The 16626-nt window shown below is 35.6% G+C and overlaps 2 protein-coding genes across 6 annotated transcripts in view; one reads left to right on the top strand and one right to left on the bottom strand.

Moving 5' to 3' along the window:
- The first annotated feature begins 6 nt into the window (after nt 1-6).
- On the top strand, nt 7-7302 carry LOC140794238 (uncharacterized). Its single transcript, XM_073146175.1, has 8 exons — nt 7-308; nt 392-516; nt 608-645; nt 2198-2308; nt 3963-4042; nt 5090-5126; nt 5832-5873; nt 6966-7302. Exons 1-8 carry the CDS (start codon nt 90-92, stop codon nt 7031-7033), a joined length of 720 nt encoding a protein of 239 aa, XP_073002276.1. The 5' UTR covers nt 7-89; the 3' UTR covers nt 7034-7302.
- The window catches only part of LOC140794236 (serine/threonine-protein kinase ppk11-like), a 27186-nt gene continuing 14113 nt past the window's right edge, over nt 3554-16626 (bottom strand). Inside the window, exons 13-17 of one of the 5 annotated variants that reach the window (XM_073146169.1) lie at nt 15650-15762; nt 10565-10662; nt 9835-9896; nt 9703-9754; nt 3554-3956 (exon numbers count right to left, since the gene is read on the bottom strand). In XM_073146169.1, coding sequence (XP_073002270.1) covers nt 3948-3956; nt 9703-9754; nt 9835-9896; nt 10565-10662; nt 15650-15762 — 334 coding nt within the window. In that variant the 3' untranslated portion in view covers nt 3554-3947. Of the gene's footprint in view, nt 3957-8863; nt 9149-9542; nt 9755-9834; nt 9897-10564; nt 10672-15649; nt 15817-16626 lie in introns of those variants that run through there. The other 4 variants (XM_073146171.1, XR_012110090.1, XM_073146168.1 and 1 more) reach the window with 4 other exon arrangements.

Raw genomic sequence — 16626 nt, 5'->3', positions numbered from 1 at the left:
GATTTCGCGTACCGTATAAGAATAGTCCCATATGTACGGCGACTTCCCAAATCGCAAAAGTTTAAGCCCCAAAAAAAGAAGGAAGGGAAATGAGTGGGAGCCGAGTGCTGCTCACTTCTCCTCTCTTCACCAAATCCTCTCTCCTTCTCCCTTCGCTGCTCTCCTTCCGTCCCCACCGTCGGATCGCCAAATCAACGGTCAGGATGTCGTCATCTTCCCCTCCTTCCTCTTCCTCTTCCTCTCCCTCCTCTTCCTCCTCCGCCGCTGCCTCGGCCATCGATTTCCTCTCTCTCTGCCACCGCCTCAAGGTCGACTTCGCTTTCTCTCTCTAGCGATCTCCTGCTTGGTTTATAGGGCTTCTTCATTTGGTTAACTCTTGCGGTGGATTCAGACGACGAAGAGGGCGGGGTGGGTGCGGCGGGGAGTGCAGGAACCGGAGTCGGTGGCGGACCACATGTACCGGATGGGCGTCATGGCGCTTGTCGCCGCCGACATCCCCGGAGTTGATCGGGACAGGTTTGGGCTCTTCGATCTTTCCTTGGGCGACGTTGTGCGCGAATCTTGATGTCGGTTCTGACCCTTTGAGCTGGTTCTTGGTGGATTTTAGGTGTGTCAAGATGGCGATCGTGCATGATATCGCTGAAGGTGAGATCGTAGATGCTTTTCATCGTCTGTGACTTGTAGCATTTTGCTTTAAACATTCTCTTGATTTCATCGTTGTAAAAAAATAAAACGTGAAAGCTTTCTTTGCATTTTCTCTTATATCCTTAGGAAATGTATTTGCTAGACGTGTATAAAAGTCCAAATTGAATGAATAATAGGAAGAGAATAATAAATAAGATGTTGCATTAATAATTATTACTTCATACTCTGTAATGTTTGACTTATTCTGTCTCTTGATTATTCTAAACGTTAAATTTGCATCCCTAGTCAAGTAACATTTAGCAGCTTATTATGGAAAGGTCTTAGAAAGACTCAATGTAAATTGAGGTCTAGGCAAAAGTTAAAAGTGGGGCCCTTTAACAAGCTATAAAAAAAGTAAGAGTTATATGACTCATTCTAGACCCTAACCATGCCCAAGCAAACAAAGTATTTAAAGATTACTAGGAAATTGAAATGACTTTATCATTAATAATAGAGTTGCTAGATGTTTTGTGAATATACCTACCTAATAAAAAAATGAACAAGAACTATATACAAAATCTATTAAGTAATGGTGGACATAATGCAAGCGTTAAAGGTAGCTTAGTTGTTGATGCCAGTAATCGCTGGAATTAGGGAAGTGTGGGATGCAGATCTATATGGACTCAGAGAAGGAAAGCATGGAGTGAGAGGATAGAAAATAGGAGGGAGAATTTGAAAACTTCAAAATGGGAATGTAGATTCCTAAATGGAAACCTTTGTACTAGTCAGGCAAGAAATTTAATTGTTTAGGGCCCACCTATATTGACTTGGGAGTAGACTTTGGGACCCGACTACTTGAGGTCTGGTCTATTTGGGCCCCCAAAAATTAGTGTTATTACGTTTGGGGAAACCTAGGTGACCGCCCAACTTTCCTTGGGCCCAAGTCGGCTCTGTTAGAAAGGGAATATTATACCTTTTGAATGTAAATATGTATAATCCCTAAATTTCTATGTATCCACCGTTATTCTAAGTTTTCTTCAAATAATGTTTGGAGTCTCTTTGATGGATGGGCCTAGTTTGATCATCATCTGATTTATGTTGAGTTAAATCAGGGTATGCTAATAATTTGGTTAGTATTGTTATGCTAACCAACATTAAGGTTATAGCCTACCATCTATATTACCGTTTGGGTGTTACTTGAACATGAAAAATGCAGAACTCAAACTAGAGTTAGTAGTGGATGGTGCAAAGATGAAAATATTCATTGCATAAGTCAATATAAAGGAATAATGAATTGGCATCAGTTGAGAGGACTTTGAGAGTTTAAGTAATCTTACTTGCACAAAAAATATAAAATTGATGGGTATCAAAAGGTCAGTCATGTGGAGAGAATAAAAGGAAATAAATGCATAAAAGGTCAGTCTTGTTTAAAGTCTTTGATTGGCATGGTTCCAAAGCATATAAATTTTTGTGTTTAGCTAGTTATTTATGTCACTTGTTTCCACTAAACTTGCAATTATTTTGTCTATATTTGTGGCTTATACTTGCATCTCATATTCATGTTGTTTTGCAGCCATTGTAGGTGATATTACTCCTTCTGATGGTGTGCCGAAGTTGGAAAAGAGTCGAATGGAGAAAGAAGCACTTGATCATATGTGCAAATTACTTGGTGGAGGATGTAGAGGTAAATCAATTAGTACATTACCATTTCCTTCTGAATACTTCAGGATGTGTTTACAAGTTCGTATGATTTTTCAAATTTCTGCTCTTTGTTCACTATGTGAAAAATCATGAAATCTATGTTTTAAGAAAGTGTACTACTAAGGTCAAGCAATAGCTCAATCAATTGGTTCACATGATGTGGGTTAAACTCAAAACTTACATTGTGGGTTAAACTCAAAACTTACATTGGTGGTATTAGGCCCAAGCTCTTCATTTTCCTTGTAAACCATTATTTTTGTTGTTATCTAGCTTGCTTGCATATTAAATATTTTGATGGTTTCTTGTCAACTTTGGTCTGATTTGTCTACTAAAGATTACATTTGATAAAGGTTATTAGCCTTGGTCTGGAACATTAATACAGATTTTAAGCCTGGTTTGATCTTGCCATTACTAGAGGAGCTTTGTTACGAACCAGATTTGAACTGATCCGGACGTAAGAAAATTATAAAAATTTAAGTGAAGGTAGCCTCGTGAATTAGATTCTAATGGCTCTGATTTCACCTAAATCGGAGTTCGGGATAAAAAGTTAAAAATAAAAAGTGGAGATAGGTCAGAGAGGGCAGAACAGTAAATTTTTTGATGGTTTCTTGTCAACTTTGGTCTGATTTATCTATTAAAGATTACATTTGATAAAGGTTATTAGCCTTGGTCTGGAACATTAATACAGATTTTAGGCTGGTTTGATCTTGCCATTACTAGGGGAGCTTAGAGATACTCTATTGTCATTTCACTAGTCACAGCCAATAACTAATCATACAGGAAATTGTTTATAAGAAACAAAATTTATATACAAATTAAAAGAGAAATAAAAAAGCAAGGCCATTCAAAACATAATTAGATATGATCCTTCACTTGCAGACAATATTTTCTGATGGAATAAACTCCATTAACCCTTGTTAATAAAGCCAATGATGCAAGTTGTACTCGTAAGTAGATAAATGCTGCCTAAATGCAAAGGCAATGTTAAAGGTTGATAATGGTCTCTTTTCATCGTATTAAAATGGCTTCTGCTCTCTGTACGGATACATTTAGCGTGACGATAACAGGTGACAATCCTGAATGTATGTCTGTCAAAAGTTTCTACAAGCACCTCTGGACACTTCATTTTTCCAACTTATAAGCCCTAGGTTGTTGTTCCATGTACAAACCTGTATGCCTTTTTGTGATGTGTTGTTAGAAACAAATAATGTACCAAAACTTTATTATGTTACTTAACAAGATATTAATTTTCATTTGTTGTGCATGTGTGCTCAAGTATAGGCACGCAAAGAGCTTGATGACATTTTACATCATTAAATATTATGCTAATATCCAAATATATCATTAGATCATACCTTGCAGTCCGATGTACATTCCAACTAATTTAATAGTGCAAAGTGATATTAAGGTATTGATCATTTAGGAAGTTCTAGAAATTCCCATTCTATAGCCAATTGGCGAACTTTTCTGCTGAATAACCTTTTCCTGTTGGCTATTTGTTCCTTCTCTTTTTTGTTGGAGATGAACAGAAAGAGGTATGGTGATGAAGGTCATTCTTATCATTCTTTTAGTGCTGTTGTGCTCTGATGTGCTTGTCCTTAACCTTCAGTGTTTTGCTTCTGCTAATTCTCCTGCAGCGAAAGAAATACATGAGCTATGGATGGAGTATGAAGAGAATTCCTCTATGGAAGCAAAGGTTGTCAAGGATTTTGACAAGGTATATCTTTTATGAACCATCTTGATTAGATATAATGTTTGTAGTTTTGTTTAGTCATCTCATGCGATAATCATCTACTGGTGAAGTGCTTATTAGTTACATTCCTGTAAACTTAATTAATGTCTTTCATATAAAGATGAAGATATTCATACAATACAAATGTTAATGCAAGTTAACCTTATAATGATTTCTCCATGAGAATCCTTATTTCATGACTTGTGAGAATTCCACCTTTAGTGCTGAATCAAGAGCCACAACTGAATGTTAAGATGGCTGCTAAAAGTGTCAGTAAATTTTCTGAACAGCCATCAGAATGACTACATGCACGTTAGACTATAAACTGATTAGATTTCTTTATATCAAGGTTCTATGCGTTATGCTTTTCACTTTCATGTAGTTTGTGATTTTCACAAAATGCAAGATGAGAAGTAGAGATAGCTGGTACATTTGCTAATAATATATAAATGTGTTATTGTCATTTCACAAAAAAGTTTGACATCACCTACATCATGAAAGGTGGGATATAAGATTTCATATATTCAAAGAGCTGCTTGAGTTACTCATGCAGCTAGTTCTTAGAAGTTTATAACTGAACAATTATCTCACTGTTATAATATATAATATGTTGTGATCATCATAATAGGAAGTAAGTTTAGGGTACTACGATTATGGCCAGTTATCTATTAAGAATCTGAGACATATGGAGTATAATGAATGGTTGTGCTGCCAACATTATTGGCCGGAAAAGTCAAGGATCTCTAATACTCTCTCCAACTTGTTATGGTAAACAATCTTTCATTGCATTAATGATATCATGTACAAATGCCTCATAGTGCATGATCTTGCTGTCTCTTACTCAATATGGGTATATTATACTGCATATTGGTTATTTTTACATTTAAGGTTTATGCTGTTCTAGTTGCAAACTTGCAATTGATGCTGCCCTACAGAACTTCTTGTCGAATTTATTTGCCACACATTCATCAGATTTGCATTTAACTGCTCCTATTTTAGTTAGTACAGTCTTAATTTCATTTATAATTTCAGGTTGAAATGATACTTCAAGCACTGGAATATGAAAATGGTGAGATTACAGATTGATTGTTGTCTATATTGCATTTTTATGGTGAAAGGTATTGTTGTTATTGGGAGCATAAATATCTGGTCTGTTTTGCCTAGGCATTTGGCCAATACATTGGTGCCTACAACATACTTTATTCCAATTGTAATTTTGTTGTATAGAACATTGAACATTAAAATATTACTTATGATTCATATGAAGAGATTATATCATATTTGCACGCATTCTTTAGTATCGTTACCTTTAAAAGAGTGTTTGCCTTTTTGTTATGTATCACCATGTGCCTTCAGTGAATGTTTGCAGATATAGATTGCTTCTGATTGATTGAATTATCAACTTGTGTCAGAACTAAATGGAAAGTTACTTTGCATGTTTAGATCATAAGAAATGAATGATCCTGGAAATAGATACCAGATAGTCCAGTATTCCCTTTTTTGTTATGTTTCAAACATAAGTGATTTTGTAAATCATCTGAAACCATTGGAGCTTGATTAGGCATTCAAGGTGAAACAAGTTTGCCATGCAATTTTTTTTTTCTCCATTGCTTGGTTAAGAGAAGAGTGTATTTCTCACTTCTGAGTATGTATTAGCTTTGATAATCTGTATAAAAGTTTGATGTCTATTTATGTTATTATTGCGTCATAGTGTACTATGACCACCCTTTCTTTGATCTGTTTTGATTAAGATGTAGTTTATTATCTTGTGCAGAACAAGGAATGGATTTGGATGAGTTCTTCCAGTCAACAGCAGGTATTAATTGAAGCTATGCTGTATGCCGGCTCTGATTGCTTAAAGCCCCAATGTGACAAAGATTTTGTTAAATTCAATTTCCTTTTGGTCCCCCATATATACATAGTGATTACATTTGATTATTAGATGACCTATATGCAACCTCAGAAAAGAAAAAACAAAGTAGTTTCATTTCCTTTACATGTCTGCTTTTGGCTCTCTCCTTGTATTAGTGCAGTGTTTTCTGGTCTAGTTAGTTCATTTGATCTACTTCACTCCAGATATTTTCCTGATTTAAGTTGTAGTAGTTATTATTTCCAATTAGTATATTGCACAAGGAAAATGCTTGGGTATGTGAGAACGTGCATGATAATACTCTTGATGATAGGATTTACCTCGCTGGGGTTAAATCTGTAAATGTAACTTGTTTCCATCACCTTCCTATGTATTACACTCTTACCTTGTGATGGAGGAAATCCTACTCATCAACAGGGTTCTTGGGTGACCTTAGCATTAATCTGTTATACACTTTCCATTAGGCCAATTCATACCATGCACTAGAAAAGCTGCAAGTTGCACACAAAATCCCAGTATTTTTCACAGAATGATTAGTATAATATTTTCAGATCCTTTGTTTGCAAGAACACCAGAGAACTTGGCTTTGTTGAAATTGGACATGCTGGCCACTTGGTCTCTTTAGTGGCATTGCCACTTTTTCCATGAAAATATTTTGGACAGCACTCCCATGCTACATTTTGGCACTCCTTATGGAAGTTGCCGAGTTTGAAACTTGGCTAAATGCTCAATCTTGATTTTTATTTTTTTAATATGGAGAAATTGGTCTTAAGGTTTAGGAGTTAGTCTTCAAACGATTAGAACCTTAGATCACTCCAAAAAAAAAAAAAGAACCTTAGGGATCCATTATAATCACTGGTCACTGCAGTTGGAGCATCAATCAACATGGCATATCACATAAAAGAGATAGTCTCATGAATATGTGTTTCCCTTCATGCAGCCTAGTCTCTTGGAGCACTCGCAGAAGCCGCTCCAACTGATTATTGTATTCTTAGGGAGAAAAGAATCTCTTTCAACTGACATCTTTTTTATCGGCAGGGAAATTCCAAACAGATATAGGGAAAGCTTGGGCATCAGAGATTGCATCAAGAAGAAAACGAGATTAGCTTCTGCTGTTCCTTAATGTCTGTCTGCTTCTCATTGATATTCTTACATCCAGATTCTTGATTGAAGCCGACAGCCTTCTCTTCTAACATAGCTGGTGGACAGACTGAATTCAAATTGAAAGATCCAAAAGAAGGCAACTTTGCTGTTGTAACATTTTGTGAACAAAGCTTTACAAGCATAAATGTTACATGTTTTTCTTTTTCTTGAGAAATGTTATGGCTCAATGACTCGTTAAAGAGTGAAATGATAACTGCTGCCTCAAATGCTACTTAGTGTCTTCATGAACTTAAGTCTTTTCTTTTTCCCCTTATATTAAAATATCTACTTCAGTGGACATTATGATGCAAAGAGAAAATAAGATTGTTTCTTTTCGCCATACATATTGTAGCCTTGTATACCCCTCTAAATTTAATATTTATATATATATAAATTTTAAAACACAGTTTTTATATATATACTTTTTAAAACTCTTATCTTTTGCATTGCTATCTCTTGAAGTTAATTAATCGTTAATATTCGCACAATTTAGATATAAAAAGATGAAACTATTATTATTTTAGATTTTATAAATTTTTTTAGGTAGAGATATTTTTATTTATATTTATTAAATTATTAAAATTTAACTTGAAAAAATAGCAGGATATATGCTAATATCAAGACATGCAAATAATAAATTTTTGGAGAGTATACATGTAAAAAAACCCCAAAAATGTAAAAAATCTACGTGGGTATACCACTTGTAATCCTTTTGTTTTTGTTTAATTACTAAAATTAAACTTTTACCCAAACTTTTATTTTATGACTTTGCTATGGTACAATTTTTCATCCAAGGGTACCAGAAAAAGGGGCAAAACCAGCTGGAATCGATTCTCTTAGAATTAATTAAAAAATACTCATATAATATGAACTTTTAATGATCAGAGAGCATGAGTTTTATTTTGGGAGAATTTTTTTTTCGCCCTCCAAACTATCATCCATTTCCACTGTCGTTGACAGAATTGATTGACGGACTAAATTACCCCTCCACTTATAATAACGAGATAATTAAGTGGCTTACCTAATATTAACCATATTATTTTTTGATGCAACACAATGGATGAGGTTGGTGAAGGCTGGGGGGCGACGGTCTCAAGGTTGTGCATGAGCTTGTCGAGCTCGGTGTTGTGGGCCTTGTCGAGGCCGAGGGGGAAGCTGTGGTCGATGAGCCTTGAGGCAAGCAAGCGGTGCTGATGTGGACGAGGAGGGAGTAAGCCCCTTTTTGAGGTCGTGGAGTCAGGTGTGTGGAAGTGGAACACCACTCTATCAGATCTGCCGGAGGATTTAGCAGTGGCAATGACAAGTGGAGGGTTTGGTACTGGTGGTGGCTTAGGAGGAGGTGTGGGTAGTGGCGATTTGGGTGGAGCTAGTCTTAGGAGTTAGCGGATAGGAAAAGAGGCTATATAAAAATGGTAGTTTTATCATCATAAAAAAAATTCTTAGTTGTTCATGACTTACACATTATTTTCGTCGTATTATTGTCACATGACTATCACACAACAATTTATTGATAAAAATATATAATAGAACTCTAACGGAAGGAGTGAAAGTTTAGGGGGCCAGTGTATAAAAAAAAGTTCAGAGGTCAGTGTGGAAATAGATGATAGTTCATGGATGGTAGTTCAGAGGATTGAGAAGAAAATTATCCCTTTTATTTTTCGAGGAGATCGATGCATTTAGGCAGCTGGCCTTGAACCACTCATATAGCCACTATTTCTATTTCAGAAATGCATCCTATTTTCATTTGAGAATAATTAAGCGAAACTAAAACAAACAAGGCAACTCGGAAAATATTTACTACCGATCAGCAGCCAATTTTATTGCAGGAATGTCAACCGTGATCTTTATGCATCATTAAGGGCAACTACCACAGTGTCTTGCAAATTAATGAATCCACTAGGGCAAGCAATAGCTTTGCTACACCCTATCTACGTGCAATTTCTATTTACATAAATTTCTTCAAATCCCTCTATTTTGTTTACCCTTGCGCCTTTCGTTCTGCTGCTTCCATGATATTATCCTGCTTTTATTGAAGGTGTATAACAAACTAGAACTAAATGACAACGCCTGTTTTATACCTGAATTGCAGCATCACTTCTTCTGTATCAGAACTAATGAGAGGGAAGATAATAGAAATTTGGGAAATTTATTAAAGATGCGCTAACTTTTGTCTTTATTATTATTATCACCCTACCATATGGATATTTTTCATTCAGTTTGAACCCTGCATTTTACTTTTAATGCCTCCAAAACATCGTGACTTTTGAGTTAACTTTTAACCTAACAATAGCTAGCGAAAAAGAAAATATTCTGTTATTTTCAAACAGAGAAAACAAAAATATCTAAAATACCCCTATTTGACTTTAAAACATGTTCCCTTTCTACTTTTATCTAAACTTTAAAAAGCATGCTCAGGGACAGTAATGCTATTGTTGCATCTATATAGTTAATTTAACTAATCTATATGGTGTCTATCTGAGAAGAGAACTAAAATGGTATTTTTAATCTATATGGTGTTCTTAAGGCATTAAAAGCAAAATGCAGAGTCGAATGACAAATAAATAAATTGCAAGGTGCTAATGAAAAGAAAGACGAAATGATATTTTTAATAAATTTCCCTAGAAATATTTACCTGAGCATTTTTTACTTTAAGCCTCTCCAATTCTTCTTGGGCACAAAGGAGCCTATGAAGAATATAAACTGTCAGGTATGAAACTTTACAAACTAAATGAACATGACTAAGTTCATCATACTAAGTATTAACCTCCACTGCAGATCAGCAATATCCTTCAATAGTTCCATTTCACTTCTGTCTGATTTTTCCATCTGTACAAAGAACAGTGAAACTTTTTATGAATGTTCTCATTGCATGTTTTTGATGATGCTATATCAGAGAGAAAGTGCAAAGAAAAAAGCAGATGTTGTGCATATCAAAAGTCTGAAATTGATCAGCGCACCTTTTGCACCACATTATATGAAAAAGTATGTACAATTAAAATGTTCTGCAATTATACATACTAACTAAACAATTCCTTTTCTGCAATACTGCCATTAGAGGTAGCAGTGGGTGAGTTTGGTCCATACCTCTATATAATATAAATTGCACCCACACACACAAATTCATGAATTATATCCCTATTGCATTAATTGACAGTAAGGCCTCTCATCCAAGAGGTCACGGTTTCAATTATTGGAAGCATCTTCCTTGGAAAATGGGAACGAGGGTAAGATTGGACACATCTCCTCTCTCCAGATCCATCTTATAGTAGTTACTCCACACTTCATGCTCACAACTAATGTCAGTAATGCTTGCAGTCATAGAAAGAAAAATAGCAAATTCCACGTACAGCTGGGAAATCTGAAGTACATGATAATGTATAACAAGAATACATACAATGACTTTGTTGGTAAACTGCTGGATGAATGAGTCTTAATGGAAAAGAATAAAATCATTATCACATAAATTATAAGTGAAATCATAGTATGAAGCTTACCTGGTGTAACTCATCATTCTTGGCTGTCACTTTAAAGCACCCTTTTTGATGTACCACTGGAGCTTGTACATTTTCATCCAGAATATTACCATTGGAAGCTGGACTAGCTAATTCAAATTAAATGACTGAGTCAATAATGTTTTCTTGTTCATTAACATAAATAATTTATTAACTAAACATTATGAAATTATGCTTAAAGTTTGGAACTCCAAAACCAAAATACGAAGACTTTTACTTTTATACAGGAACTAACCCATAATCAGGATTCAAACTTGAATATCTCAATCTTAGTAATCAGATTAAAATAATGGTGAATTCATAGCTTCAGCAGACAGTAGCTAACCATGACAGGCTACTTTATTTTGTAATTTATTTAGGGCAACAAATTTAACAAAATGATTTTACTATTATAAACTTAAATAAAGATTTGGATGAATTTACAATCTTAGGTTCCGATGATATAGGTCAACTTAAGATGGATTCACATCAGTACTTTTTCCATTTTCTATTTATCATAAAAATAGAATCTGGAGAAGGAAAAACTTTTGACTGCCTCATTGAGCTGTTATTTTCGCAACTTCCTTTTTGCATTAAACTTTTCTAAAATATTGACAGTGAAAAGAGTTCCACTTACATAAGGCTCAAGAAGTGATTATATTACCCATTTCGTTTTCCTCCCCCTCCATTGTTCATTGTTACAGACGAGATTTCGAACGATCCGTCTGTAGAATGATTATGAAAATTTATATAGAGATAGCTTCGTGAGTTAGGGTTCTAATGGATATAGTTTCACCTAAATTGAAGGTCGGGATGAAAAGTTAAAAATAAAATAATAGAGATAAATCAGAGAGGGCAGAATGGTAAATACCCAACGTTGTGGCGGTCGTCGAAAGGTGGCGGATGGCCAAGGATGGTGGTGGATAGCCATATTGTAGGGTGGCTGCTGGAGGTAGGAGGTGGTTAGGGTTTGGAAGCTTTAGCGGATCTACGACTATGATCTACCCCTAGAAAGGTAAAACGATCTAACAACTACGATAAAACAGTAAATACGGTAATAAGAAAATAACTAAACTCAATTAATTCTCAATGCTTGGATACTTGGATTTTTCGATAAATAACAAAAAAAGTTTTGTCCTCTATATATAGAGGTGGGGTATAATGAGTCATACTCGAACTTAGCCTTAAAGACTAACCCAACTCGAATTAGGACTTGCCTTAAAGACTTACATGACTTAATTGTACTTGCCTTAAAGACTTACATGACTTAATTGTACTTGCCTTAAAGACTTACATGACTTAATTGGACTTGCTTTAAAGGCTTACTTGACTTAATTAGACTTGCCTTAATAGTTGTTGTGACTTATTTAGACTTGCCTTAACTAGACTTGCCTTAAGGGTTGTTATGACTTATTCAGACTTATTTTAATGACTCACATGACTAAATTAGACTTTCCTAAAAGGCTTACATCATGAAATAATTAAAAAATAAATAGACTCGACTCGACTCGACTTAACCCATGTGGTTGGATCGTAACATCCTAACCTATCTCATGACCTCCACTGAGCTACCCAGAGTTAGCAAATTAAAATGAAAAATGAATGGAAACTTACAAATCACCAGTAAGAAAAACCAAGGTGATGTCAAGGAGATAGCTCCTAGGAAGCACAACTATACTATAGGTGTCAGAACCAGAAAAAAATATATTTGGGGGTTAAGAGAGGAGGGTGCACGTGCTCTGCACGTGCAGCCCCTCCCCTCTCCCTCTCCGGCACGCAACGAGGCGTAGAAAAGGATTTCATCTAATCCGAATCGGATTAGATTTGATCATCTTCTAATCTATAAATTAAATCCTAATTCTCTCTCTCTCCTTAACCCCCCAGCTTTCTTCTTCTCCTCCTTCGTTTTCTTTCTTTTCTCACCGTCGGAATCGCGACAAGGGTTCGGCCCGTCGGAGCATCGCCGGAGGAAATTGGGACCACCACACTCCTCCCCGGTGAGCCCCCTCTAGTTTAATTTAAATTTAAAGAGGTAAATTAGAAATACCTAATTCGTGGAATTCGGCTTCGTCGGCAAATCAGGCCGGCCGGCAGCTTCGGGTCGCAACCGCATCGTCACCGGAAGCTTCGTGCTCCAAGCCCAGGTCAGTAATGTCTTCTAGGGAGCCCTCGTGGCTCCAATCGACGTCGGCCTCAGCGTTGGCCGTCGGTGGTGAATTCTCCACCTCGTGAGGACTACGAAATAGAGAGAAAGAGAGAGAGAGAGAGAGAGAGAGAGGGGGGCCGGTCGTGACCCGCCGCCAGCAGAGTCACCGGCAGCCACTCTCTCTAATTTTCTTCCCTTCCTCGCGTTGGACGAGAGAAGGGAGAAAAAGGAGTGGGTTGGGCTCGGGTTTAACCCGAGCCAACCCCTTTTTCTTTTAAATTTGGGTTCGGGTTTGGATTTCGGAACTATAGACCCGACTCGAACCAATTAAATTGGATGGGCTGCGGGCTAAACTGCAGCCTAATCTATCTTCTCGGCTAGGCCTTGGCCTAGCCCGATTAGTTTCTTTTGGCTGGGCTTTGGCCCAGCTCGATTAGCTTCATTTTTTGGAATGGGCCGGGCCAGCAGTAGCCTAGCCCAATCCAATGGGTAAATTAAACCCATTTTAGTTCTTTTTAGTTTTTAAAATTTTTAAAAATATTGATATTATTCAAATTAAATTTTTTATTATTATTTATTATTTAAGGTGGTGATTTTTAGTACGTGAGCTAGAGATTTGAAATTTTGGTTGTCTTGCCTAGATTCAGGTGAGTGGGTTCACTCACATATTTATTTTATTATATTTTCGTACCTTTGTCAGACCATGTAAATTTTCTGTGTGCAAATTATTTATTTCACCCTTATGTGCAAAAATTTAATTGTTATAATTTCTGTGTGCAAATCTATTTATTTCATCGGTACGTGCGTAAATTTAATTATTATATTTTCTGTGTGCATTTAATTATTATACTCAGTGCATCACCATACTTCGTGCAAATATTGAAATTTGTGAAAAGAAAAAAAATGAGACTAGTATTGGTACGACTTAGAGAACAGTCCCGGTATAAATAACTTGCGATTTTCTGTGGTGACTCAAGTTTATCTGGAAGTTCAGGGGAAAGTCTTAAATTAGATCACTGCGGGGACTTTCTTAGGTGACTCTGGCGGGGTTAAGGAACAGTCCTAGGATGAATGAAAAATTTCCTAGGTGACTCTAACTTCTCTTAACGGTAAGTGGAAAAGATAGAGTGTGCTGATTACATAGTGATACCATCTGATAACCCTAACCAGATCAGCTATGAAGAAAAGTCCCAAGCATCATCTCGAGGTGACTTCTAGTTGATGTGGATCCACAAGGTTTAGACCCATTGAGACATATGACAGTATAAATATTGAAAAGATGTTAATATGTTGAAACCGTGCAAGATTACAAATCGTGACTCTCTCTATTATTATCATTGTTATTATTTAAAGAGCATGCCTATTACATATTGTTATGGATATTGTTATTTTTAGTTTAATTTTATTCAGTATTATTATGATTAAAAATTTATTTAGTTTTCGAGTGGATTCCACTCACTGAGCTATAGTTGTTGGCTCATGGATTCTTTTTTTTGTATTTATTTATCTATCTCAGGTAATAGCCAGCGGGGCGACTGAGCGAGATGTACTCAGACTCCACCTCCACTTAGGATTCACCTATTTACTTTTTCGCTATTTTGGATTTTATGCTTTAGATTAAAAGTTTTATTTATTTTATTTAGAGACTATAAAACATTAACATTGTTTTATGTTTATTATAATTAGTTTAAATTTAATAAAGCAGAATTTTATTTTATTTATTTATTTTGCCATCGTACACGTAGAAAGTACTAATAAGGCTTCGTGTATCTCAAGCATATTGAGATGCATGGCCGGTCATGATCCCTATTTTGGGTTGTGACAATAGGTGTATCCTTAGATCAAATAGTCATTGGATACTTCATGGATACGTGTAGCATGCTTCCATACTTTTCCATTTTAATACTAGTAGCAATAACAATAGTTTTGGTAGTCACAATAATTGGAAAATACTAAATAAGCCCCTGTGGCCTTCAAGTTTATAAAATCAATCCATATACTTTCAATTTTATAAAAAAGGCCCTTGTTGTCTTGAACTTTATAGATTAGATCCCTATGGTTTAATATCTGCAAAAGATCCCTATGATTTAGCATAGTATAAAATAAATTCTTCTGGTTTGCTACCTTTTCAAAAATCTAAATCACACCCATTAACCTTAACTTTAACCTTAACCTATAAAGAACACAAGGACTAACTCAAAAGTCAAAACATATTGGACATCCCAAGGAACACTTCTACAAAAATGAAACCTCAAGGAGTTAAATTGCATACCACAAGGTTGACATTATAAAAATTAAACCGCAGGACCAATTTTAAAAAGATTCAAACCACAGAGATTGATTTAGTATTTTAACCTCACAATAAATTCCATTCTCCACTTAAGATTTTATAAACCCACCACCTATATTTTCATCATAATACAGATGCATACATATTTAAACATGTATCCTACTCCAGCAGCACTCAAAATGGAAAGAGATTGCATTCTATTGAATAATGTAATAGGTTTTTCTAAATGCCGGTTTTTTATGGCCTTGCCCTGTGGAAATACAAGGAACAGTAAACCAAAAATGAATAACAGAAACATCACGAGAAAGAAAAATCTTTCTTGCTTTCCCAATCTAACTAATTTTATAACTTTGTTGAATATTTCTAGCGAGTGTTTAGCTGAGACTCAACCTAACTGGGAACAGCCATAAGAACCGAAACAAAGATTCAAGGTCAGAGACAAAAAGAAAGCCAACTTTAACTCAACCTAACTGGGAACACCCATAAGAACTGAAACAAAGATTCAAGGTCAGAGACAAAAAGAAAGCCAACTTTAACTCAACCTAACTGGGAACAACCATAAGAACCAAAGCAAAGATTCAAGGTCAGAGACAAAAAGAAAGCCAACTTTAAGAACTTATGATTTTTGAATAAGATACTTTCTCGCACATGCCTGTTGCCATGAATGTTCTAGATATTGCTTTAATAGGAAAGCCTGCTGATGCATGAGCGGAGTCAGAACAGTCAGCACATTTTGTAATTTGGAGTTGATCCTGCTGCTTCCCACTGTCAAAGAAGAAGTTATCCACTTATCCTAGCATCTTCAAACAGGTATGGGAGCTAGGATAAGATCAAAACAAGCAAACTTTAAGATGCCTTTAGCAAATTGCAGATTTTCTTCATCATCGTCATCACACAAAGAAGCAAATTAGGAAAAAGAAATTTGATTTAACAGGATGATAACAACAAAGATCGAACACTTCATTTGTTTCCCAAGACCTGGAGTATTAATATGACATATGAAGGAAGAAGTATAGAAGAAAACATGACATATTTTACTGGAATCATCTATCTCTGCATAGAAATCCTACGAAAACAGATAAGAGGATGACTCACTGCTCTCAAGTCTTTACTACAACATGTGGAAAAAAATGATTCAAAGGAAGAAAGCGATGGGCTTTCCTCTCTTAAGGCAACATATCACATTTTTATTTCATAACAAACTGAAACTTCATTGGGACATTCCATATTAGGTGCATCATGGTGTTACCAATTTAAAACATGTATCAGAAATTCCTTGTATTAGTCCAGTACTTCTTTATGTAATTTTTCTTGCTTTCCACAAAACAGCTAGTGGATCAGAAAAGAGATGAGTTATTTTCTTCTCCTCAGGAAAGATACAACTATGTCCTACTTTTCATCTATTTGATTCATTAAAGACCAAATTACGCAAATGGATACTCAATGATATCTCTTAAATTAGCTGAATAGTACTTTTACAGTGCTTTCAGCTATGGAGGTTCAATCTCTATACTATAAAAAACACACTAATGAGCATTTGCAATGATATAGATAGCTTTTAGAATTCTTTGCTAGAAGAGGGAGTGCTTCTAATGCACAAATCTTCATGATGGATACAACACGTAATGG

The sequence above is a fragment of the Typha latifolia genome, chromosome 8 (genome assembly GCF_019914945.1).
Source record: "Typha latifolia isolate L0001 chromosome 8, TyphaL0001v2, whole genome shotgun sequence".
Lineage (NCBI taxonomy): Eukaryota > Viridiplantae > Streptophyta > Magnoliopsida > Poales > Typhaceae > Typha > Typha latifolia.
Note: the sequence above shows the minus strand (reverse complement) of the source record. Positions and strands in the feature narration are given on the sequence as shown.